This window comes from Exophiala mesophila (assembly GCF_000836275.1).
Source record: "Exophiala mesophila strain CBS 40295 unplaced genomic scaffold supercont1.3, whole genome shotgun sequence".
NCBI classification, from domain to species: Eukaryota; Fungi; Ascomycota; class Eurotiomycetes; order Chaetothyriales; family Herpotrichiellaceae; genus Exophiala; species Exophiala mesophila.
In genome coordinates this window covers 1686305-1710652 of record NW_015622506.1, presented here as the reverse complement: position 1 = coordinate 1710652, position 24348 = coordinate 1686305, and the positions used below count along the sequence as shown (strand labels likewise).

The 24348-nt window shown below is 49.9% G+C and overlaps 4 protein-coding genes across 4 annotated transcripts; 1 reads left to right on the top strand and 3 right to left on the bottom strand.

The window, feature by feature from the left end:
- Window positions 1-1953: 1953 nt before the first annotated feature.
- Window positions 1954-4710, bottom strand: PV10_04225 (uncharacterized protein). Its single transcript, XM_016368761.1, has 3 exons — window positions 3651-4710; window positions 2718-3597; window positions 1954-2671 (listed from the first exon to the last, which is right to left on the bottom strand). Exons 1-3 carry the CDS (start codon window positions 4210-4212, stop codon window positions 2428-2430), a joined length of 1686 nt encoding a protein of 561 aa, XP_016224549.1. The 5' UTR covers window positions 4213-4710; the 3' UTR covers window positions 1954-2427.
- Window positions 4711-5584: 874 nt separating this feature from the next.
- PV10_04224 (uncharacterized protein) lies at window positions 5585-5854 on the bottom strand (the record flags this gene model as incomplete). The annotated part of the gene is made up of 1 exon (XM_016368760.1): window positions 5585-5854. The coding sequence occupies one exon, from the start codon at window positions 5852-5854 to the stop codon at window positions 5585-5587; it is 270 nt and encodes an 89-aa protein (XP_016224548.1).
- A 4068-nt stretch (window positions 5855-9922) lies between these two features.
- Window positions 9923-11917, bottom strand: PV10_04223 (uncharacterized protein; the record flags this gene model as incomplete). Its single annotated transcript, XM_016368759.1, has 1 exon — window positions 9923-11917. The coding sequence occupies one exon, from the start codon at window positions 11915-11917 to the stop codon at window positions 9923-9925; it is 1995 nt and encodes a 664-aa protein (XP_016224547.1).
- Window positions 11918-18432: 6515 nt separating this feature from the next.
- PV10_04222 (uncharacterized protein) lies at window positions 18433-19687 on the top strand (the record flags this gene model as incomplete). Its single annotated transcript, XM_016368758.1, has 4 exons — window positions 18433-18669; window positions 18784-19125; window positions 19186-19417; window positions 19479-19687. 4 exons carry the CDS (start codon window positions 18433-18435, stop codon window positions 19685-19687), a joined length of 1020 nt encoding a protein of 339 aa, XP_016224546.1.
- Window positions 19688-24348: the final 4661 nt, after the last annotated feature.

Sequence of the window (24348 nt, the reverse complement as noted above, 5' to 3'; positions counted from 1 at the left end):
ATAGTAATTAACACCTGTGGTGAGAATTAGAACTGATTGTAAACCGCAAGGCCGAAGTGGATCCTCTGAGGTGGGGAGGAGGAAGGAGTGATAGACGGGAACATACCTGGGAAAAGGCCTGCCTCAGCGAGACCGAGGAACCATCTTGCGGCGAGGAGGCCTGCGAAGTTAGTCACAAGGCCCATTAGGGTCATGATGAGGCCCCAGGCGACAATAATTCCGGTGAAAAAGATTCGAGGAGTCAATCGCTTGAGCATGACGTTGGTGATGGGCTCTGCTAGTGCATAACTAATCTAGAGATTGGTTAGCCTCAAGGGAGTGTATTTGGAAGTAGGGTGATTGTTGACAACATACGAAGAAAATAGTCAATGCCAGGTTATAGTCATGACCCTCCATGTCCAAGTCGAGCTCCATGCCTGCCAGACGAGCATTGCCAATGTTTGTTCTATCCAGAAACGAGAGGAGATATCTGTGTGCGTTCGACCCACGTGTTAGTAACGGATAAGAAGACATCAAGACACCCACAGGCGCCAAAGGCGAGAAACCACTCACAGCAAGCAGAGCCATGGAATCAACCATAGGTCGACTTTCCACATCAGAGCTCGATCCTATGCAATCAATTAGCACGCTGCAAGAGCGAGAACGTAAGTGAATACCCACGATTTTGGCTCTTTCCTCTGGAGTTTTTCCTGCGTCGGGGTCCGGAAGGCCGTCGAGAGACTCTGACCGTTCAATGCGGACATCTCGGTCATGGCTTTCCTTCCTCTCCGACGGAGGCGAGGGGGTGTTGTACTCAGCGTCCTTTTGGGTGGCAGCCATGGTGTATTAAGGGATAATGTCAAGCTGGTATTGGCATTCAAAACTTGAAAACGAGGAGCAGATCTCAAACATGTTATAGATTTGAGAAAGGGTCTCCCCCCCAATCTCTCCTCCACCACGGGGTCGTGCTGACCAACATCGTGGAGTAATCCAATCCACAGGGCCAGCGAAAATGGCCCAGTAAACCATGCCGTCACATTCGTTCCACAGATTCTATGCTTCGCCACGTCGTGGTAATCTCCCGCCCGACATGCAGAAGTTGTTCTTGCTGGACACGATATCCATCCACGAAGGGGAAACCAAAGTCTTGGTTTGAGCAACCACCGTTGATACTTTGGCGCCAATTCAAGTTGATGATTCGTCGTTGCAGTTCTATGATGATGACCGGGCGGCGGAGAATGACCCAGTGGCTGCATCGCCAAGGGCTTGGACCTCCTTGGCCATCTATTGCCGGTCGCATTGCTTCCATTCTTCAAAGTTTAAGCGGCCTTGGTGTAGCCCAGAAGCTGCTTGTATCGAAGGCTTGAGGAGGCTAAGATCGGCGTGGTAGATGTGCCAAGTCAGTGACACGCCCGTTGCTTCTGCATAGAAGCCTCTAGCCGAATCGAATCTTGCCACAGCCGAACCCACTTGCCGTGCATGAGACGAGATACCTCGATGGCAAATTCTACCCCATTCTCATATCTCTGAGAGAGGGATGCACGGGGTTGGATGTCGGACAGATGGAGTTCAACTTGCGGGGAACGGGGAACGACAATCCTTGCCTCTTTTTACGCAAGGTAACGTTGCTGAAAAATGCAAGATCACTCCCCGAATTCTACCATCGTGATCATGTATCTAGTTGACTAATCACGTTTGCAAAGACGGATAACAACGGCAGTGTTGTTAATGCTTGTCTAGATAACCATTGCTCTTGCGAGATTCGTCCGAAGTATGGCGGTGAGCAACCTCAGGCTAGTCTGCTTCAAGATCCAAAGTCCAGATAGATACCTGGATCTCGCAGCCGCGGCGGTGGTGAGATTCACTTGCCCAGCCGGTGATCTCTTTCGGTGACGATACCCAGTTCCCCACAAGGCAACTGCTACAAGGTCATCATGCCATCGGCCTTGCCATCAGAAATGTAAAAAGGTAGTTCGGGTCTGTAACAGCCTAAGGAGCAGTACGCTGTTTATGATATTATAGATTATGTATAGTGTTCATCAAAGATCTCCAATGCTTCGCTTTGCCTCCGACCCACTTTCAATAGATCAACACCTTTGAAATGCAACGCGAACTACGTACCTCGCGTCCTAGAACTAGCGTGGGCTAAATATGGGATAAAGAAATGTTGTCATGTCCAGTGCATCACCTCAGGATGCGTAGGAAGAAATTTTGCACATCGGCACGAGTCTGGCAACCACAAGATCAGTGGTCTGTTCTCTCCAACGATCACAAATTCCAGAAAAGTTCGAGCCTTGGGGGCGTTGTGTGTCAACACCCCACAGCTGTTGGTACTCCAAGAGTAAGCGCCAATGGAAGACCAGGTACTCCGCTATGCAGACGAGACTGCACAGCTTGATACTCGAATCGTGTGGCATACCAAAGCTGTATCAGGGCGGCCCCAGTCGCTTAGACTTTGTCGACCGGTGTGGTGGTCTTGTCTTCAAGACCGTGGGCTTGAGTGAGCCTCTTTTCTGCTTGGTCAAGAACATCACCGTGCACGGTAACTCCAAAGACATCGACGTCGGTGGTTGCGAATTTGCGTGCGCTGACCTTGTGTTCGAAAAGAAGGTCTAGTTCAGCGAACGAGCGCCCGGCAGGTTCTGGCACCCGGAAATAAGTGTATATAATGCAAAGGAAGCATGCTCCCGCCCTGACAAGGGTTAGTGACGATAATGCAGTCGTCCGGATTTGCTTACCAGAAGAAGCCAGCATAGTTACCCCAATTCCATTCACCGGGGTTCAACATGAACGGAGTGATGACCGAGCAGACGATACCCACAACATTGTACAAGTTGCGTCCAAGGACGACAGTCTTGATCTGCAATCTCCTAGTCGACATCTCGGCGACCAATGAGTAGCAGACTGTGCCAACAGACAATTGGTACACAGCTGCCCAGATGATCATGATGCTTCCAGTTGCCAGGGCAGCGGCATTGCGGTCCGAAGGAATACCGAGAAAGCCCATGATCATGAGCATGAGGAACAGACCGCAGAGTCCATACAAGAACAGAGTCCTGCGACCAATGCCCCAGCTCATTAAGAGCCACGCTCCAAAGACTCCGACGATGTTGATGCTGTACTGTCCAAGAGCAAAGCTGTACGAGGTCGATGGATCAAGACCGGCTTGAGTCAGGAAATACGAAGAATAGCCACTGAAAGAGTTCCCGGACAAGTTTTGGATAGCCCAGCACAAGCACACGATCTCCGTCCGACGTAAATCGGTGCCCTTGAAGCAGTCCCAATAGCTCGCTCCTCCTGTCAAATCTTGCTCGAGAGCGGTAGTATGAGCAATCATGGCGACTGTTTCATCCACATCGAAGTCGGTTTCCTTGTTGAGGCTGGTCAGTCGAAGCAGTGAGGCTTTTGCGTCAGCTACCCGGCCTTTTCGTACAAGCCACCACGGACTTTCTGGGGCCATGAAGATACCGACGCCTAGTGGGAGGGGCCACATCCACTGAAGGGCATAGGGAATGCGAAATGACCACTCAGACTCGATAGGGAGGCAAGCCTTGATGGCACCAATCCCAATGAGTTGGCCGATACCCCAGCAACAATTGACATAAGTGGTAAGATAGCCTGGATTCAAGTCAATTATCAGAGGAACCTTGGAAGAATGGGAAATAAATTACCTCGTAATGCAACTGGACAGACCTCGGAGGCATAGGTGATGGTCAGGGTCTGGAATACACCCCATGGAATTCCAGACAAGAAATAACCCGCAAACAAAATCTGGACATCCTGGGCGGTGAACAAAATGGCGGTAAAGGCCGCGACCAGGAGCAGTGAACCCATGGTCGTCCAACGATAACCAATCCATTCCGAAACCCAGCCGTTGATGAAGAGTCCGAGGATCTGGCCGACCTGAGAACCGTTCTGCAAGCCAGCTTGCCATGGGGCGGTAATCTCAAAAGATCCGTCTGGGAGCTGTTCGCCGAACTGCTCCTTGAAGCGTGGAAAGTTGTAGAAATTGGGTAAAAGACTAACATCGAAGCCTTCCATGGCAATGCAGGTACTGATTAGGATGCTCCAGCCAATAGCCTTGGGGTAGAGTCGAACACCCTGGATCAAAGTCATCTTGCGCTCATTATCAGTGGCAGCTTTTGCACCCCTGATAACGGTACTGTTGGTTCGCTCTGGGCCGTGAGTGGCCTCGTCATGCTTTTCGAGGGGGACCATGGTTAGGGAGGCCATGGTTCTGGGGCCCCGCGTTTGAAATGGTAACGAGGGTCAATATCTGGGGAGGATGGGAAGCTAAGTATGTACGATGTGTGTTTACATAGATCCGCGAAGAAAGGTTTACTGACCCTGACGAGGTCCGGAGAATTGTCGCCCGAGGGGGGTGGAAACAGTGGCAGGGAGTTGAGTTTTCCAAGTGGAGTCCGTACGGAGTAGAAGTTCCATCGTAAGAAGCGGGTCAAGAGTCCGCGAGAAGAGGATTTACACGGCACCAAAAGGCGAGGTCACCCGCATTCACCTGGAGGTTCGTCATGTCCGTTGAGAGACATGGATGTACCGTATGGTGGCAGGTGACACACTAAACTTGTGTCGTGCATTGAGGCGCGTCTGGCGAGCAGAGGATGAACTCTTCTGTGCTGGGAATGGGAATGTTTGCCTCTTCGTGTATCGTTGAACCAAGAAATTGGTGGGAACTCCGAAAATTACGCCAAGCCATATACGGCTAGTTAGTCACGTGAGTATCGGACTTCTGAGGAAGGTGCGACTCTCATTGGGTCTTTATCGACAGAAAGGAAGGTACGGAGTAGATGATGACCAGGGGAAAGAGGGGTTGGTAGTAGTAATACATACAATCGATGCCGATTTTGACTTGTGTATGAGTAGCACTTGAGAGTATGTGCTGTGTACTGAGTAGGTACCTAATGCATCGGAGACCTAGCTCCAAATAGCTAGTGACCCGCCGTGGTTGGAAGTCAACGAGATCGACGAAACATTTTGCCGCTGCTTCTTTCTGGTCATCAAAGACTCGCAGTCCTGCGCCTTTATATCGATACATCTCGACGCACACGCATATATTGATTGCAAGTTATGATAATCTATCTGAAGTTGTCGCTGCTTCATAGTCAGCAGCGTGGTCCGGTGGCAAGTTCGGTGTACTAATGTACGGAGTACCCCGTACTGCACTTTTCGAGTATGTTCTTGGGTTTTAACTCTCTATCCATTCCTCTCATTATTGCGTACTGTACAGTGGCACCTGTGCCTCCTTGGCTACGAGTAATCCTGCCCAACCTTCCAAGTGCTGGCTCAATGTAACGTTGGCAAGTTGCATGTCCCCACCCGAGTCGACAATCCTTTCCCCTCTCGATCTTGGAGCGTTCATACTGGTGGCTAATGAGTGGGATCATGTCCACTAACCAATTATCCTTTGATTCATGCATCCCCTCTTCTACTATTCATAAGTAGGCATACTTCGTTGAAAATCCGTATGTGGGGCTTGCTTGTATCACGTGACCACGCGCGACGCCTTGAAGTTCAGCAAGCTGGTCAATTTCGACCTCTTGAACTTGAAAAGCAGACCATCCAACGTGACCGACCAGAAATGCTGGAATCAAGTATACCTTCCCTTCCAGCTATAATTCGGCAGACTTGTGTTGTTAAGCTTGGCGATCCTTGATCGAAGCTCTGCGTTGTCGTCGGCCTGAATTTTGAATGAAACGAGCAAATCCTGGTACTTTTCGTTGAGTTCTTCGAGTTGGGTTTCAATGCCCTTGACGTATTGGAGTTTTCTTTCGCGGAATAGGCGTTGGGATGCTCGATTCTGTGCTCTACGTCTCTTTGCTCGGTTAGTTCTCGTGCCCGCCAGGTAGGAAATACCCATCGTACGTGGTGTCTTTTCTCTTCAGTCTCGCCGGCTTGCTTGGTTTGAGATTGATGGCGGATGTTGGTCTCCTGGTGCTTGTCTTGCGCCTTGGAAGCTTCAGGATGTTCTGGAACGATCTTCATATCGTTCAGGCAATCTTGATCCCACTGGAACCACATATCTTCTCTGAGAGATCTGGCATCTTCCGCCACGAACTGATCCTGACAACCGTTTAGCTTTGGGGTAAGTCACTGCGCTTGGGAGAACCGAACCAGCAGTGCATTGATTTCTGATGGAAACTCGACTGATACGGGGTCTATCTCGCTAGTATCCCCTGATGATGTACCCGATGTTGGATAGCTAACGGCGAAGTAGTCCATGACGGCTGCTATAAGGACAGTCTAAACAAGGTATATTGTTTCTTCCGATGATTTATTTACTTGAGATTTTGAATTGGAATAGAATGTACCCTAGATATAGATTCATATGTCGTGGTGTAGAGTAACGACATTAAGAAGCGTGTAGTGTTATACGGCTACCACTTACGGTTAGAACCTCTCCACAGATTGTACTTGTCTCCGATCGAGTAATTACTTAAGCCACATGGCTGACAGAGCGGACATCACAGTCTTGAGATAGATGTCCTTTCGTCTATTTTGGAATTCCCTTGGCCAGGACTTCATAGTGCAGATTCCCTATCTGGTAACTGTCAACCCGAGTTCCGTCCTGGCGGTCCTCACCTTCCCCCAGCGTCATAGAGCAGTGTGGCACAAAACCTCGTATTGGTCCACTGGCAAAAGATCGGAGAGTCGACCTGCAGCTTACTCACCACAAGACACGCAAGGTAGCTACTACGCTATAGCCCCTTTGTGTTTCAAGTGCGATGGGCCGATTATGGCGGTCGCCGCCAAGATCTGGAAGAGTCATCCCACCGGGCGACATTTTAAAGGGTATATGAAGAATTTGTTGACCAAACCCCCAGACTGAGCGGAAAGATGTTCTTTCAAGGAAACGCCGGGTGCTTAGTCAAGGGGAGTCTGGGCATACACATAAACCCATCATTCGGTTCTCGAAATCGGTAGCAGATTTACGAAGGTGATTGGATCTTTTCAGACCCCATATGTAAAATACCTCGGGGAGATGGTTAACTGCTAGAAGCGTTGGAAGTAGGGACATAGACGACTGCCATAATCTAGTGTTGTGGAGCCAAGGCCAAAGGCGAGGGATTTCGCTAAGATGCTCGGTTCGCCAGCAGACAGCCATGGTTTCGAAACAGCCACAAGGATAATAGTTTCAGTGGAATATAATCAACGGATATCCCACAGTCAGGTCGAGGTGTCACTTGGGAGAGGGGCCTATATTACATAGGGTTCGATACCGTCAGGACCCGAAGAGGTCAGAGATCGGCTCTCAACTGGGTTCCAACCAACCTGCATCAGAGCTCGGACGATATTTCCGAATCGGCTGGAACACTGGCTTCCATGATATAAGCACATCTTGCCGGCGGTGACCCGAGGAGTCCTATGTATAAAGACAGAAAGGTCACTGAGCTCGATGTAGTCAAGAGTTGCTAGGTCAGGAACCAGGCTAGCCATAGTGGCACATGGTGGCTAGATCAACGTCGTATCTGAATTCTGAACGAACGCCATCGGTGGCCCTACATGAGGCATGATGAGGTTGAGTTGCCAATGATGGGTTGTGTTCCTCCCTTGAATGCTGAATCCTTCTAGGCGATTGCGTATCTATGAAGGAAGCAGCGAAGCGACGTTCTTGCCTTGGGCTATTCCGGCCGCTCCTACCCGTTCGTTGTAGCTTGGTCGATCATTGTCTTGGCGATCCGCCTCGGATCCTAATGGATTTCAATGGATTTCAAGCCCTCCACCCCCCGCCCTCGCATCGATCCTCTTCTCTTCACCATCTCTTCTATCTACGCCACGCAACGTCATTGCCAATAGTGTGTCCCCATGGCCAGCTGCCAGCCTCATGCTTTCCTGTGTGTGACCTTCCTAAGCGGGCCACAGCTGCCACAGGTGCACAGGTAGACCTGGTCGGTGGACATGCCAAGCACAGATTAACCGGGGAGCTGCCTAGGACGGAGTCGACTTAGACCCTGCTGTCACCTAGATTGTGCTTGTTTATTTCGATAAGCCAAAGTTCCCATCATTCGAGCTGCCAAATACGGTCAGGTAGTTTGACTTCGTCTGCTTGTCCTGACATACAATGTGACTGTATGATGCGTCGTGGTCCACTTGATGATCGACGTCCATGCGTCTGTGTGTCTTGTGTTGCCACAATCCGCCTGTCACGACGGTATAGAAAGGCATACACCACCTCTCATATGCTCTCAATTTCCCATCGTGTAAGTATCATTTGCGAGCACCGTAAAAATGAAGTATTCCTTGTCTCTTTGCGCACTGGCTGCCTTGGCCGCTCAATGTACCTGTCAAGGTCTTCCTCCAGTCACTACCGAAGAGCTCCAAGCTCTCATCTCTCTGGACGACCTCGTTGCTGGTGCTGAACAGCTCCAGGCATTTGCTGATGCCGACCCTGATGGCAACCGAGCTTTCGGTGGTGAAGGTCACAATGCAACGGTAGACTATCTCTTCGACACTCTCAACGCCACCGGCTACTACAATGTCACTCGTCAAGAATTTGTCGAACTCTTCTCTGCCGCCTCAGGCTCTCTCACCATCGATGACGAGGAAACAGAAATTGGGTTTTTTACCTACACTCCAAGCGGGAACGCGAGTGCGCCACTTGTCGCCGTCGCCGAGTTGGGCTGCTCCAGTGATGACTTCCCTGAAAACTCGACCGATGCAATTGTCCTCATTTCACGTGGTGAATGTACCTTTGCCGAAAAGGCTTCCAACGCTTTGGCTGCAGGAGCCGTTGGTGCCATCATCTATAACAACATCGAAGATCAGATCGCCTCAGGAACTCTGGGTGGTGTCGGAGACTACGTCCCAGTTGTTGGCATCACTTTAGAAGACGGTCAATCATTTCTAGCCTTGCTCGAAGCCGGTATGAATGTCACAGCCGAGCTTGAGGTCAGCGCAATCCTCGAGAATCGAACCACATTCAACGTCATTGCCGAAACCCTTGGAGGCGATCACGACAATGTCATCGCTGCCGGAGCCCACACTGATTCGGTTTTTGAAGGGCCAGGGATAAACGATGACGGCTCCGGGACCATCGGAATCTTGACCACGGCTCTAGCCCTCACGAACTTCACAGTCACAAATGCAGTCCGCTGGTGTTTTTGGAGTGCCGAAGAGTTTGGCCTACTTGGTTCCACCTACTATGTCAGCCAGCTGAATCAAACAGCCAGCGAGATCGCCAAGATCCGTGCTTATCTCAACTTTGACATGATCGCCTCGCCCAATTATTATCTGGCCATCTATGATGGTGATGGCAGCACATTCAACTTAAGCGGACCTCCCGGCTCTGCCGAGATTGAATGGGATTTCCAGGCGTTTTATCTGACCCAGGGCGTCAATTACAGTGCCAGTGCATTCGACGGTCGATCCGACTACGGACCTTTCCTCGAGAACAATATCCCTGCCGGTGGTCTCTTCACCGGTGCTGAGGATTTGAAGACTGAGGAAGAAGAATTAGCCTACGGCGGAACTGCCGGGGAAGCGTACGACGACAACTACCACAAGATCGGTGACAATATCACCAACCTCGACTTGGATGCCTGGTTCCTCAACACCAAGAGCATCGCCAACTCGATCGCCTTATATGCCACGGGCGGAGGCCTGGACAGATTTCCCCCGGTCACGGCCCCTTCGGTCAAACGCCACTGGCAACCCTCGGTCAGGAAGGCCAAGAGAGCCGTTGCGCACCAGGGTCACTCGCACTGCGGTTCAGAGGACCTGGCAATCTAACATCATGCAGTGGCAGGACTCTATGACTTAACGACATACAATTATATGAAATGCTTCAAATCATTTCACTCCCTAATGATATCCATCATTCAATCCTTTCTAAACCACGTGGCCTTGCTTAAACCTGTAGTATCCGTATTCTAACATGCAAACTTTTTCACGTATCTATGTCTTTGGTCGGAAAAACATCGTCAGGGCATCATGTAGAGGCTCGCTCATCACCAGTCTCCGCTGCGGTGTGGTCCTCCTTCTCACTCTTTTCACGCTCTGCGTCATTTTCCTTTTGCTCGGTCTGCATTTCCCTCAACTGCCTCTCGACCTCTTCCCGATTCAAGTCTTCCAAGCCAGCTGTTTGCAAGATACGACCCATAAGGAACCGATACTGGGTGTGGCCATCGACGAAAGAGGACACATCGACGTTCTGGACGCCTGGAACATCTCGGACGGCCTGTAAACCCGCAATGCCATATTGCAAACTGCTGGTTCGATACAAAATGCCGAGCAGGTAGTCGTTGGTGGAATAGACATTGATCAGCCGCCCAGTGACCACCGACCGCATTTTGCGCCATGCCAGAGAGTCCGAGGGTGTTGCACTTCCAGCCAATACGACCGACTCAACCAATCCAAACGCACGACGCTCCGCAAGCTCATTCAGACATGAATATATCAAGCGTGAACCCAGGGAGTATCCCACCAACGTCACGGGTCGTTCGCCTTGGACTTTTTCGATCAGAGCATGGGCTAGAACCACACCTGCCTTCTCACTGCGTGATCGCGCCACGCTAAAAGGATTGTCCACCATTTTGGTCATTTTGGCTATTCCGTATGGGAGAGTGAGAGCCGAGGCCAGCGTAGCGAATATGGTTCGGCTGATGACCTCCTTCTTGGCCCACCCCCAGGCATAGCTTCGAATGTATGCCGTCAATGCACTCCCCAGGGCCAGAAGTGTGTCGAGCTCCCAGCGAAGTGCGAATCCTTCGATACTGTCGCCGATTGGGGTCCAAGGACTGGTTACTTCAGCCTCATCCGTCAGATAGCCCGAGACGCCAATGGCAACTCGGAGATGTCTGGAATTCTGTTTGTCTCCTGTCTTGTCTTGGAGTGGGATGAATGCAAAATCCTCCACTTCTTTGGCATACTTGTCTGTAATCTTTGCGGTCATTCGTCCTCCATAGGCACCAAATAGAGCACCGACCAGAGGGGCACTCCCAGCCATCGCTCCAAGATACCCTGCCGTTGCAGTGGCTCCAAGCCCAATCCCGCCCATGACGGAGCCCACGCCAGCGGCGAGTAGAGGAGCAGCAAGTCCTCCTGTAACACCTATGAGGATGGCACCAGCTGCGGCACTTAGCCCGACTTTCCATTTTCTTGACGATGCGTTCGCTTCGGCTCTTCTCTTGGTCTCTGGGTCGGCATCCATTTGCTGTTTAGCTGATTCGAGAAGCCCTTTGGCGACCTGGTTCTCGTCTTCGGTGAGAAGTTTCATTGGAAGCTTCAAGGAGCTTGTTACTCGGAGTAGTAGCACTCGAGATTCCGCGGTATAGGACTCCAAGCTGAGAAGAACGAGTAAGAGTGAATGGAGAATCAACACACGCTGATCTTGAGGAAGCTCCCTTAGCGGCGTTGGTTGAGGGGGGTATAGTTCTCGTAAGGCACCATCTAAGTCATCATCTTCCATGTCCTTGATAGTCACTTTGGTCTGAGTTTCTTGTTGTGGCGGAGAACCCTTTGTCCGAGCTCCGCCATCCTGTTGTGTGTGGTTGATGATTTCGCCCACACGTTGGATAACCTTGTCTCGCCAGCTGTCGAAATGAGTGATCGCAGCATCTTTCAGATCAACCAATCCCTCGTCAGACAGTTCTGCTTTCCTACGTTCGTAGTCCTTCTTTTGTTGGTCGTCGGACTTTTGTTCTTGGTTCACTGATGGCTCCGTTCGAACAGAAGAACCTGGGTCATTTGGTAGATGAATGTCATCTGTAGAGCGGTGATTGGCAGTTTCTCCGCCAGCTACAGGATCGAAATTGTTCAAGACTTCGAGTCGCATGAAACCCATGCAATTCGCAAGCAATAGGAGAAACTCTGAACGATCCTCATGACTGGCTAGAACGGTGGTGAGAGACTCTTCATGCTGCTGGTTCTCCTGCTCTCCGTGAGTCGGTAAGGCTTTGGCAACCTTGTTGAAAAGCGATGACATGCTCTTGGTTTGTCAGGTATTCGTGTCCTGATCAAAAATTAGGAATCTTCAAGAGATTTCGTCAGGCGAGATGTTGAGATATCAAGGGATGACGCGATGACATCACCAGTGGAGAAGGCCCCAGGGCCCCCTGCAGATTGTCTCTCTAAGTAATAGCGCCCGCTGGGTGGAACGCCCGAGGCGCCCCCTCGGCCCCCGCGGCCTATCTTGTACGCCTAAAGGTTGATCTTACCTCACGTGTCATCTACATTACTCTGTGCTGCTCGTCTTTGATGGTGGTTCAAGATGTGTTCTCTCGTTGATAGGATTATAAAACGACTTGGGAAGCAGAATGTCCTCAGTCTGCTGAATTACATTCGCACACCACCTGATACCGAGCCTGACTTCGGGGGCCTCCCCCTCGACTAGAAATCACGTGTTGCATGACTTCCACCTCCTTCGATGGTCAATCCATCAATATGCATAGAACAAGGTTGTCTCGTCCGAGCTTTGACGGATCCGCTTGTTGATCCTCATGAGCCATATCTTCATCATCCAGGCGCCAGCAGCAGTCGCCACCGAGAATGCTGCACTACTAGACATGGCAGTGACATATCGAGGTTCATCAGACTTTGGCCAGAGGTACTAGAATATCGTTAGCGATGGTAGCTTCCAGATTAAGACAGTGTCACTTACCGGTGTCCAGATGAACGACACATTGGCGCACGTATTGACAATAGCTAGCGACGAGGCTTTCTTCTCCTTCGTTTGCCCGCATGTGGCACCGACCCAGCCGAGAATGATGCTATTCACCGCGTATGTTCCAATAGAGAAGACAACCATAGCAAAGTAACGCGCCCCTGTGTTCAAGGTAGCACAACCAAGAACGAATCCAAAGACTGCTATCGCCTTGGCAACGGTGATATGCCATGTCCGCTCGTTATACCTGCCAGACGACCATGACCAAAAAACGGAAATGAATCCAGCGATCAGATATGGAGGACATGTAAGCACTAGAGTGATTGTCGTGTTGAATCCCAAAGTCTTGACCGCCGTTGGGAAAAAGTTCTTAAACCCATTGGCTGCAAGATGCATATGTTGCATAAAGGCGAATAGCCACAACTTGGGATCTTTAGCTGCTTCCTTGAGGCCACCCCAGGTCGAACTTGCGCCTTTGTTTCCGACAACATCACGCTCGATTCTCTCGTGAGCAAGCTGGCGCTCATCTGGTGTGAGCCATCGGGTCGTCAATGGGTTGTCAGGCAACGTGAAGACTGCTCCGATTGCAATGAGACCAGTGACGGAGCCCTGGAGGATGAAAAGCCATTGCCATCCGTGAAGTCCAGCAACACCAGGCTCTACTTCGCCTTCATTGCCTAGTCCGTTGAAGATTCCAGCTGCGATCAAGCCTGCAAATGCGGTAGCCAGGATGTTACCCGTATAGAGAATAGAAATGCGAGTGGCGATCTCCTTCCGGGTGTAAAATATGGACAACATATAAAGAGCGCCAGGATAATAGGGTGCTTCGACCACTCCGAGGAAAAACCGGGTAAGGAGTAGTCCTTTGAAGTCCTTAGAAAGAGCAGTGAGACCAGAGATGAGCGCCCAGAGCGTCATGCAGCCCGACATATAGTAGCTTGGTCGGGTTCGAGTCAAGAACATGTTGCTAGGCACCTGACCGAGAATGTAACCAACAAAGAGAATGCTGACACAAGTCTGGTATTCACTCGAAGTGAGGTTGAGATCGTCTTCCAGGTCGTCCAACCGTGCAAGGGCAATGGCATTACGGTCAAGATAGTTGAGCCAATACATGGCCCAAAGAGTCGGCATAATCCATTTGTCGAGCTTGCGTACCAAGGCTATTTCAGCCGGGTCTGTCTTTTCTTTGGCCCCGGAATAGTCGAGATCTGGATCAGATTTGATGGCCTCCTCGTCATGAAACACTCCTTGAGGTTCTTTTGTGGTACTGATCTCTTTGGTGGCAGGCACCGTTGCAGCCTCCACGGTCTTGGGATCTGGCTGACCAGAAGCCATGATAAATGCAATAAACCCAAACACTGGATGAGATTTTCAGATACAAGAGAATTGGGCAAGGAAATCTGGTGGAGTAGTGGCCAGACGATAGAGAAGACGAAGGTCAATACTGAGGATAAGACAACCTTTTTGTATCCATCCAGCGGTGCCAGATCTGCTGTTATGCTAAGACATGTCTCTGCATCATGCCAACATCCCCCCCTATACAACATCCCGTCTCATTCAAAGTCGGGTCTTTTCGACCTCAGCCAAGCATGGTCTAGGTAATTGCATCGACGAATGGAAGTGGCAATTGGAAGCCAGCGTCACAACGAGCACCTACCATTTGGTGCTTGGCCATAAACGACAATGAGGCATGGTACCAGGTGGAAAGCCAAAACTTGATGCCGGTGGAGGGAACACCCGCAGGTGGCCTCCCCGTCAGCATGAAGAGGTAACAGGGGTTGACCACGAAGGAAGTGATTGCGTGATTGTAATGTTGTCCAAAGGAATCCATACCAAACAGGCATCTGTTCAGGGTAGTCCGCCAAGTGTCTTGGGAATGAATATCAAAACGAGGGACAAAGCCTTGACAAGATCATAGTACTGAATAGTGGCATGATGCAATACCTACGCAGTCTACAACAGCTCATTGTTTTGCTGCACCTTGCCTGCTCCAGCTTTGATCCCCTACTTGGAGGTCTAGACTGCAATGCACTTCTCTCACAGTCTGGCAGGTACTAGATCTCATTCAGCCCCTCGATTGGAGTATGGTGCTAGGAGGGCTACTATGGGGATTGCATCAGATCACTGTCAGAGGCGGGGTCGAAACCTGGGGTCGAACTCCTTCAACCTTGATGCCCTTCGGTGACGCAGGCTGTTCGAGTGGATCGCCGGTCTCTAGAAAGTTGATTGACGTAGATCCGGCAGTAGAAAAACCTGCGAGGTTAGCATCTACATGCCCCGTGATATGCATCCTGATGGCTGGGCAGTGTTGGCAATGCAGCCACATACAACCTTGTGGACTTCAAGCAAAGCGCCACGCTTGGAAATGAGCGTCTCGTCTCGCGCATCGATGGCCAACCTTCTAAAGCCAATTTGCTCCGGCCGGTCTTGGTGTTCTCCGGGGAAAGAATTGTGCATGAGGCAGCCCCCGGAGGCGCCTAGAGAAGACGATAGATCTCATTGGCACAGCTTAATCAGATGGCTTAGTCTTGTCCGACGTAGCCCCTGGAACATGTCCGTACGCGAGAGCCTTGGTTACATCGCGACCTTCCAGAACATCTTAAGCATCATGGGCAACCCCAGATCCAGATTGTCATGGGGCTGTCAAGGCATTTGGCCTGCAAGACAATTCACATGAAGAATCTCTTACCCTGGCATGACAAGATCACCAGGCTCGTTTGTCGGCATTTGTCTACCTCTACGGAAGGAAGTCGGGCGATTCGACTTCTTGACCTTCGCCAGAAATCTTACCCTTCGTTACCTACATCGTTTGCAATCCCGAGACAAATATATAGCGAGCCTGATTCGGCGATACGCTAACGCTGCACAGACGACTTTACACTGCATACGCCTGCTTCCTGAAGCGACGGTGTGGAATGGCAAGACTGGCTGTCAGCACCATAACATGTGCTTAGTCTCAAGGCTTCAGGGTCGGGAAGTTGGCTGGCAGCTTGTGGTAGCTAGGTTCTCGACACCCGTGAGACCTTGAGTACACCGATAGCCCAAACCTCATGATACAATGTCCCACTACTGGTCAGACAATTGGCTCTTCCCCAACCACAGATACCTCTCCACGGCATTACCTATACAATACCAGGGTGTGTTCAGGGAGAACCCATCAAAGTTATGAGCCCAGAATGTCAGAACGAAGTGGACTGATAGCCTGAAAGGCCTTCGATCTACAGCTAAATGCTGCATCCGTGGGGGCGCTCAAAGAATCCCAGGCTTGTCCATTTCTAGACTGGTACCCATCTGACACTACAGGTGCAGTTACATGGGAGCTTCGAAGGAGTCACGCAGCTCAAAGCCGTGTTTCTGAGCCGACCAATTGTCATCCTTTGCCCCAATGCCCTAGGCTAGTGGAAGATAATAAGATTTGCTAGCTGGCTTCTGGAAGCAAGCAGAAGACCTAGACTCTCTATGGATAGGGCTAGTGAACTACAACGCGGATTCTGTTCTAGAGAATATCTCCCAATAGCATAGCTTCAAGGCCGTTCTCATTCAGGTGTTGTCACCTAGTCTCAAAGACATCACACGTTTTCGAGCTCGACAATGCCACACTCGGGCGCACTACGTCTCTCACCGACCCGTGAGCACTTTGATTGCATCGTTGGACGTCAAGTTGGCTAGCTTGCCCAACTCTCCTCTCACGGCCCCAACAGGCCCTCATCAACTGGACCAATAGTAGTCCTCCCAGCAAAGGTCTCAGAGCCACATTCACGGCCGTAGTGTGCAAATCAGAACTCTTTCTCCTTGTTTCCAGGGCGTAAAGTTGTGTTGAGATAGTTGAGCTCCTGCGAGTAGCCCATGAAAGTGTAGCATGACATTTCAGACGCAAAAAACAGTGAGCTCCCGGTAGCCTTGGCGATCTGAGGAGGAGATTTCGTTGGTATACCAACTCTCTGTTTTGGCCAACTCAATGAATGGTTGCGTTTATGGTGAAGTCACACAAAAGTGCATCATCTCGACTATAGATACCGCGGACCTCTTCTCGGGTCCATCTGGAAATAAGCAGCCTGAAACAGGTTATGGACTTCAAATACCTATCCTGCCAAACCCATCCACCAAGGTGCATGGGTCTTTCACTCCATGATATGCTATTTCATCAATGTCACGATTGAGCCAGTGGGAAGCGCATCGGTCCTCTTCGTGGCATATTGGAAGGGACAATTTCAGGTCCGGAAGGGTCGGTCGATGACTAACCAATGCCCGGATGCCAAATCAACGGACACTGTGGGGTAAAGCAATCCATGCGAAATCGACCCGAGGTACTCATGGCAATATACCAATGTGTAAAAAAGAATGCATTTATTAATCAGCTTTCTCGGAGCAGCCTCCGAGATCCTGACGGTGGAGTGTGTCGACCTGAATCCTGGTAAATAATCCGGAGAGCGAGCTCACGAACCTTCAGTTCACCAACCAGCATCACAAAGATACACCCAGTGAGCCAACAACAATGTCAGCCATCATCGATAAACCTGAAGTTGTTGCGGATGAACTCGCCATTCGCAGCCTGGTTGCAAGGTTCGCAAATTCTTGCAGCCCTCCTGATTACGATGCCTTTGCAAAGCTATGGGTACCAGAACAGACTGGGAAGGCTATATGGACACTGACCAAGCCTTTTGAGATGTCCGCAACCGGTGTCGACGAAATTTCGAAAATGCTAGATCGTCTTCTGAGCACCCGAGAGTTTTTCGTGCAGTTGGTTCATTCAGGTGTCGTGGAGGTTGATGGTGGAAAAGCCACAGGTCGGTGGATCTTACGTGAAGTGGCACGCGGTCCTGGGGAAACATACTACAACAATTTTGCGATTTATGAGGATCAATATGTCAAGTCCGAAGGAAAGTGGTATTTTGAGCGCCGAGATTACAAGTACATGTTTCTGGATTCGAGCCCTTTTCAAGGAGATTCGTTTCCTCTGGCTCCGAGATAAGGACTTCATCTCAGGCAGGGGCAGACGTAGGCAAGGCCGATGTATGAATGAAGAAATGACTGTAATTGTCAACGCAGAAGGTTATTGTGAGATGATCGTTGCAACATATGATTTCTACCTGGTGTCTGGTCTTAAAGTAACGGATGAGGTTTTTTATTTACGTGAGGTATGCTTGATGTTGCGAAGCAGCATCGCGAGAATTCTACATGATGGGCAAGCCCTGCTTCTACTACGTTTCGTATTTCAATACCCAGTATCCCCATATGGCACAGCCTCGTTTTTGTCAATCACAGTGAGCTCCTTCCCGATGCTGAAAACTGCATTTTCAAGATCGATGAATTTCTCTTCATCGGGGCGGATTTTGTCGAAATACTCCTGGTCTTCGTATGCTTTCGCCATCATATCATAACTATCAGAATTAGCTGTGTTCAAGAAGGTTGTCCCAGAAGGTGTGACATACTCCTCAATGAGGAACTCTGCAATGCCATCAAAGGTTGGGCCACTTCCCAATGCTTGGCCTTTGGCTTTATGCTCGGGGGTGATGTGAACCTAATTGGGATTTGTACAAATCAATTGGTGGGTGGCTTTCATGGTCATACCTGTGAATATCTGATGATCCCATATCTCCTAAGCCAGGAAGTGACCAAGGGACCATGGTGGTTGGCCCAGTGTCGGTGGAACTCAGCCTCCGTCATCCCCTTCTTACGAGGGACTAGGATGGACACTTTCGTATACTTCGAAGTCGACATTTCTAACAGGTGGGTTCGATGAGAGGGAACTTAGGTACCACTTGAGGGCCTTGTCTCCAGGATGTTTGTATGACTTGTTTTTATAAATCCAAGCTCTCCAACCAGCAGTTGCCAGTATGGCCATGCAAAGGGTGACATATGCTATCATCGCTGATGAATTTGCCGACTCTTTGCTCCAATCCGATATCAACCTCTATCGACCCGAAGACATGCCGCCACTTTTTAAGGTAGATGAGTGTTACTCCGACAATCACGATGGAGACTTTATGAGTCTTGGAAATGCGCGCCGTGTGAAGAAGATTGGTCATCGATCGCTCGAAATTCACATTTCAGCCTGGAACCTTGTGGCCACTGTATAAATATCTCAAATGGCTAATCGATGCTCTCAACCTCTTCATTTGGTATGAGACATCACATTTTTACAGATAAAAGACTGAAGTTCCAGAGCTAGTACCCAAAATATCTAGAAATACCCGAACGCCGACAACATGATTGCACAAAGCCAGATCACACTGTACACGGCGATGTCGCCAAATGGACACAAGGTCGCGATCGCGCTCGAGGAGCTCGGGCTTCCCTACAGATTGGTCCCCTTGAATATGCGAGCGATAGAACACAAAGAGCCCTGGTTCCTTGCCATCAACCCAAATGGACGTATCCCAGCTCTGACAGACGTCCTGGAAGACGGTACCGATATCAAACTATTCGAGTCTGCAAGTATCCTGCAGTATCTTGTTGAGAGATATGATACGGATCATATAATATCATATCCTCGTGGTACCAAGGAACATTATCAGACCAATAACTGGGTGAGGTGGCAACGCTTCCTTGCCTTCGTCCCTGATTCTAACACGCTTTCGCACCAATAGCTGTTTTTCCAGATGGGCGGGGTCGGCCCAATGCAGGGTCAAGTCAATCACTTCGTCCGATATCTTCTTTCAAGCGAGCCAGAAAAATACTCAAAGGATAGATACAGCAATGAAACCAGAAGGCTGTGGCGGGTCGTTGACAAGCACCTTGCAGAATCTGGCTCACGTTACATTGTTGGGGATAAGTGTACCATCGCTGATATTGCCCTTTCTCCATGGGCCAAGATACTTGGTGAGATGACATATCAAAAGTCGAGTCTGATGTAGCAAGGTCACTGATTTCTCATGAACAGATTTCGCTGGTTTGAATATTGACGAATGGCCGAACGTGAAAGCCTGGCAGGAACGTATGATGCAACGAGAAGCCGTGAAAAAGGGACTCGACATCCCAACTAAGGTGGACTTGGAAAAAATGGCATCGGATCCTGAAGTTTTCAAAGCCTACTTGGCCAATAACACCAGTTGGATCAGACATGGAATGGAGGAGGATGCTAGGCTGTAAGCTTCTTTTTGTGGCTTACAGCTTGTACTTGGAGAAAGTAGCGAGTTAAGAGACAGCACCTCTAGAATGAGACCTGAGGCCGAGATGGGGTACAATGCTTGCAGAGCTATCACCTTGAAAATAGTTTTTAATACGATACAAATGCCGTCAGTTCTCACTCGTCCCATCTATGGGAGATATGAGCCGGACAGAATTTCGTCGAGATAAGTGGAGAAATTGGTGCTGATAGCCCAGTCATAGCCGTATGGCATTGAGTCGAGATTCTCAGAGAGTGACAAAGCTTGATCCGTGGTTCCTCCGAGAATGGAGTCCTGCTCAGGGTCGGAAAGTTCTGTCGGCAAGATCTCATTGCAAAGCGGTTGTTTATCATGGTTGTTTTGGCTCCATAGAGAAGAGATATCGTACTCCAGGCGTGGCTCCGAAGGATGCTGTTGGAAGGCAAGGTTGTTGTTTGAAGTCAGATTGACGGGTACCGTAGAGTCTGGCTCAAACGACTCTGGGTTGTTCTCAACATTGGAGGCTTGGTTGTTCGAGGCTGACGATAAATTCCACAACGCCGGTCCTGATCGGTCTTCTTTACCAAAATGGGTGAGTCGACTGGCCGTGAGAGGATTTCCAGCTTCAGAAGACTTACCTGACGGGTCGGTCACCTCGAGCTGAGACATCGTTGATTGAGGGTTTGTCGATGTACCTGCAAGGTAATACTCCTTTCCAAACGGACGAAGGGTCGGTCGGCGTGGAGAAATCCCGCCTGTGAAGATACAAGGTGTCTCGTAGCGTAGACTTTGCTTTTGACTCAGGCTTCTACGAATATCTTCCAATCCACCTGCCAAGTCGGCCCAGTGCTTCAAGGGGATCTTTGACATGCCCCAGAAATCCACGAATTTTTGGTATATCAAGTATACCATTTCAAAGTTCGAGGTGTAAAGGTCCTTCTCCGAGCTATCACTCGCAGCCATGTCGCTACGAACTAGCTGCAGTGCCCCTGCCAACCAGATTGTGCTGGCGAGGAAAGGGTTAACACACTGATGATGATCCTCGGATGTAGCTCGGATAATGCTTATGACGTTGTCTGCTGCTTCAAAGTACTGTCCGAGGTACCTGTATTCTGGACTAGCCATTGAGCGCCTTTCGTGGTCCTCGGCAGTGGCTTGCGAAGGGTCTGGTGGTCCGTAGGAGTCGTTATCAGTGGAGTGTGACAACAACGGGATCGTGCGTTCCCACCCTGCGCGGAAGATGTGGTACTTTATGGCCATCAGCTTCGTCAACTGTGCCATAATGTAGATGCTATAGATTTCCGTAGACTTCAGATTTTGACCTCTCTTTTCAGGGCAGAGTTGATGGTGGGGTTTGAAATCCAGATGTTGACCCGTGTATTTCAGTTCTTTGGGAAGTGCCATGAGTGTACAATGGAGGGCGTTTAGAATCGTATTCAACCTGTTGATGGAGTCTTGAGGCTTTTGTGACTTTGAACTTCCCAATTCCGCCATGGGGGAGCTTGACCTAAGGTTATCATGGGCTGGACTGGCACTCGCACCGTGGTCGATGGAGACGGGGCTGGAGATCTTTTGTGCATCTTTCATAAGAGAGTTGAGGACAATAAACCACGCTTTTGGTGATTTGTTGTTAGTCGCAGCAAGGGATTTCCATCGGGCGATTGGATTCACGTCCAGTCGACAGCTCTGCTGAGGCTTACCCAAGTACCAGTTGTCATCTTCGGCCGGTAAGAAAGTCTCGTTCTGGGACCAATCAATCCCTGCTGGACAACGGCGAATAACACTCGCATAAACATCCATTTCCCATATCGCCCACCATGCTCGGCGCCATTCTTCCTCGCGGCACCATTGCTCTGGGTCCGAAACAAGTGAACTGTGGGATCTTCTCCTTTCGTCCGCGTCGATGAGGTGGAGATTCATCTCGTAGGCACTCCTGACACATACTCCAAGATATCGCCAGGCTCTACCTCTGACCCCTTGGACGAGTAGGCACTGTGTGTTGAGGATCATGGTCTGAAGCAGGGGAAGTGAAAGTGGCTCATCCCAGCACTCGGTAATAGCTTCGTCCATGTGCTTGAGACTTATTGCACGAAAATAGATGCTCGGTTCATCCTGAGTGCCTTTTAGATCCAAACCTAGGACAAGCTGATTAACAGCCTCATAGTCCAAACCTTTGACTCCCCAAGCGAGCATTGCGGCCAACAGAGCTGTTCTTTGGGAAGTCGTAGGGATTTGCCGGAGTTTCATTTGCCACGTTGGGATATGGAAAAGGCGAAAAGAAGAAAAAGCATCAAAGAATCGTGGGACGCTTAGGATTCTTGGTCAGTATGTACTTGCCCACAGAGTCGGTATTTAGTGAAATCAGTCGGCCACTTACAGCTTGTTCAGTTGCGGTTGAGTCATGCCCAGAGCCCGACATGTTACCTGAAAACTTTCGTCATAGATTGAGTCGTTATCATGTCGCGATGGGCTACTCTCCGATGGCTCTGGTGAACAGGTGTCGAAGCTTGGATGGAGTATAAACGACAAACTTGTGGTTTGATTTGCCTTGGGAGGGCTTTGTGTCGACCCTGACTGTGAGGAGGAATTGGGCGTACTTGAGTCTCCTATCAGACTCTCCGCTTGGGTTGGTACAATAGGAGATTGTGCATCTCCGTTCCTGCGCTGTTCTAGATCATTTCGCCTTATAGCTGGGATTTAAATCAGCGCGTTATTTCTACACACGGGGTAGATAGGATTGGGAACTGCTCACTCTGTGCACGTGAAGAGCGCGCATGTGTGCTCCCGATCTTTGGACCCGGTCTCTCAGACCGAGCAGGATAGATGCATGCCTGTGAGGTCTGTTTGCATATAGCACACTCGGATAGCTCTCGTCCACATTTTATTTTGCGCTTTCGACATGGGTAGCAGGCCAGAATAGAATGCGACTGCGACTTTCGCGAAGCTTTCGTTTTTGGTGAATCGGGCATTTTCGTCGAACAACCTGACATATGACTCTAGAACTGCACATTGGACCTCGGAGAGCATCAGGTTCAGGTACTATGGTGAAATTGAAGACTTAGGACCTACTTTTGAAAGAACTTGAACCAAAATCCCATGATGATCTGGAGTTGGAGAAGAACAGAACGGACAAGGGTGGCAGAGGCCTCTCGCCAACGACTTGACGTACCCCAGACTCTGATTGACTTGGTTTGGGGCACCCTCTCCACGTTCTGGGATGGAGGTTATCCGAGTCCGCGGGGGTATAGTCCAAAGTTCTATCAGGACGGAGAGGATGTCTCTGAGGGTAACGAATCAATGACGGGATATCAAATCCAGGGAGAGACCTCGCATGGACCTCGGGCGAATTTTGATTGGTCTGTGAGATATATTGCCAAGGGAATGTCGATTGCGGGAGGGGGTTTTCCCCAGTTTCACGTCGAAAAAGTCCTTGCATTTTGTACCGATTTCTTCCATCTGTCGAATGCAAGGTCATGAGGTATGGAGAGAATTGGAGATATGGCCAGACTTTCGATGGGTGAGGTAAGCCAGAAGGACTTTTTGCCATTTGGAGACGATTCCATGGCAGGAAATCACAAAACCAGGAACTGCCCCGCGTCCTCGTTGACCGGGCATGAACTCAACGCGAAACGTTTCCCGAGTGCTACCCACTAACTGGGGTATCATTCAGGGAACAAATGGAGGTCTTCAATCAGCCCGAGACTTTTCATCGGAGTCTATTGATGATGGTAAGACTGAAGCTACTGTCTGCCTACTGACCACCCCTCGAAGCATGGAAGCCGACCATTCTCTCCGGCGATATAAATGCTGTAGGTATTCTTCCGCTCCGGGGTTACCAGTGCCATATCAAATTCATAAGTAAAAATCGATCTAACCACAACGAACACTTTTTTATCATCAGACGATATGAGTTCTTTGGCAGGAAAAGTCATTGCATTAACTGGGGCTGCCTCAGGAATCGGTCTGGTCACTGCGAAGCTTCTCTCAAGCCGAGGGGCCAAGTTGTCCATCGCCGACATCAACGAGAAACAACTCGAATCAGTGGCGAAGGACATTCAAGCGTCTGGTGGTCAGGTCATCTTCACATCGGTTGACGTCAGAAAGCCATCTCAAGTCAAGGCGTACATCGAGAAAACAGTTGAGCACTTTGGTAAACTCGATGGCGCCGCAAATCTGGCTGGGGTCATTGGACCAACCGCATGTACAACCGATCTCAGAAATCAAAGCGACGAAGAGTGGGACTTTGTTATCGATGTCAACGCGAAAGGAGTTTTCAACTGCTTACGGGCGGAGCTTGCTGTCATGAGCTCAGGCGCATCCATCGTCAATGCAGCAAGCGTCTGCGGCCTGGTTGGACAGGCGACAAATGCCATCTACTGTGCCAGTAAGCATGCTGTCGCTGGTCTGATCCGAGCTACGGCCAAGGAGGAAGGCAAGAACAATATCAGGATCAATGGTGTCGCCCCTGGCTTTATCGATACTCCCATGGTGGATGAAGTTGAAGCAGCAAAGAAAGTGACGAAAGCAGATACAAGCATGCAAGCCTTGAACAGAAAAGGAAACCCCATTGAGATCGCGGCTATAGTAGCATTTTTATTGAGCGACGAAAGCACTTTTGTAACGGGTGCAATTTGGACTGCCGATGGAGGTTGGACTTGTTAGGTG

Coding starts and splice junctions, on each gene's coding strand:
- PV10_04225 (XM_016368761.1), bottom strand. CDS start 4,212: ATGGCCTCCCTAACCATGGTCCCCCTCGAAAAGCATGACGAGGCCACT. Junction 3,598..3,650: donor CTGTCCAGTTGCATTACGAG/GTAATTTATTTC, acceptor ACTTGAATCCAG/GCTATCTTACCACTTATGTC. Junction 2,672..2,717: donor AACTATGCTGGCTTCTTCTG/GTAAGCAAATCC, acceptor AACCCTTGTCAG/GGCGGGAGCATGCTTCCTTT.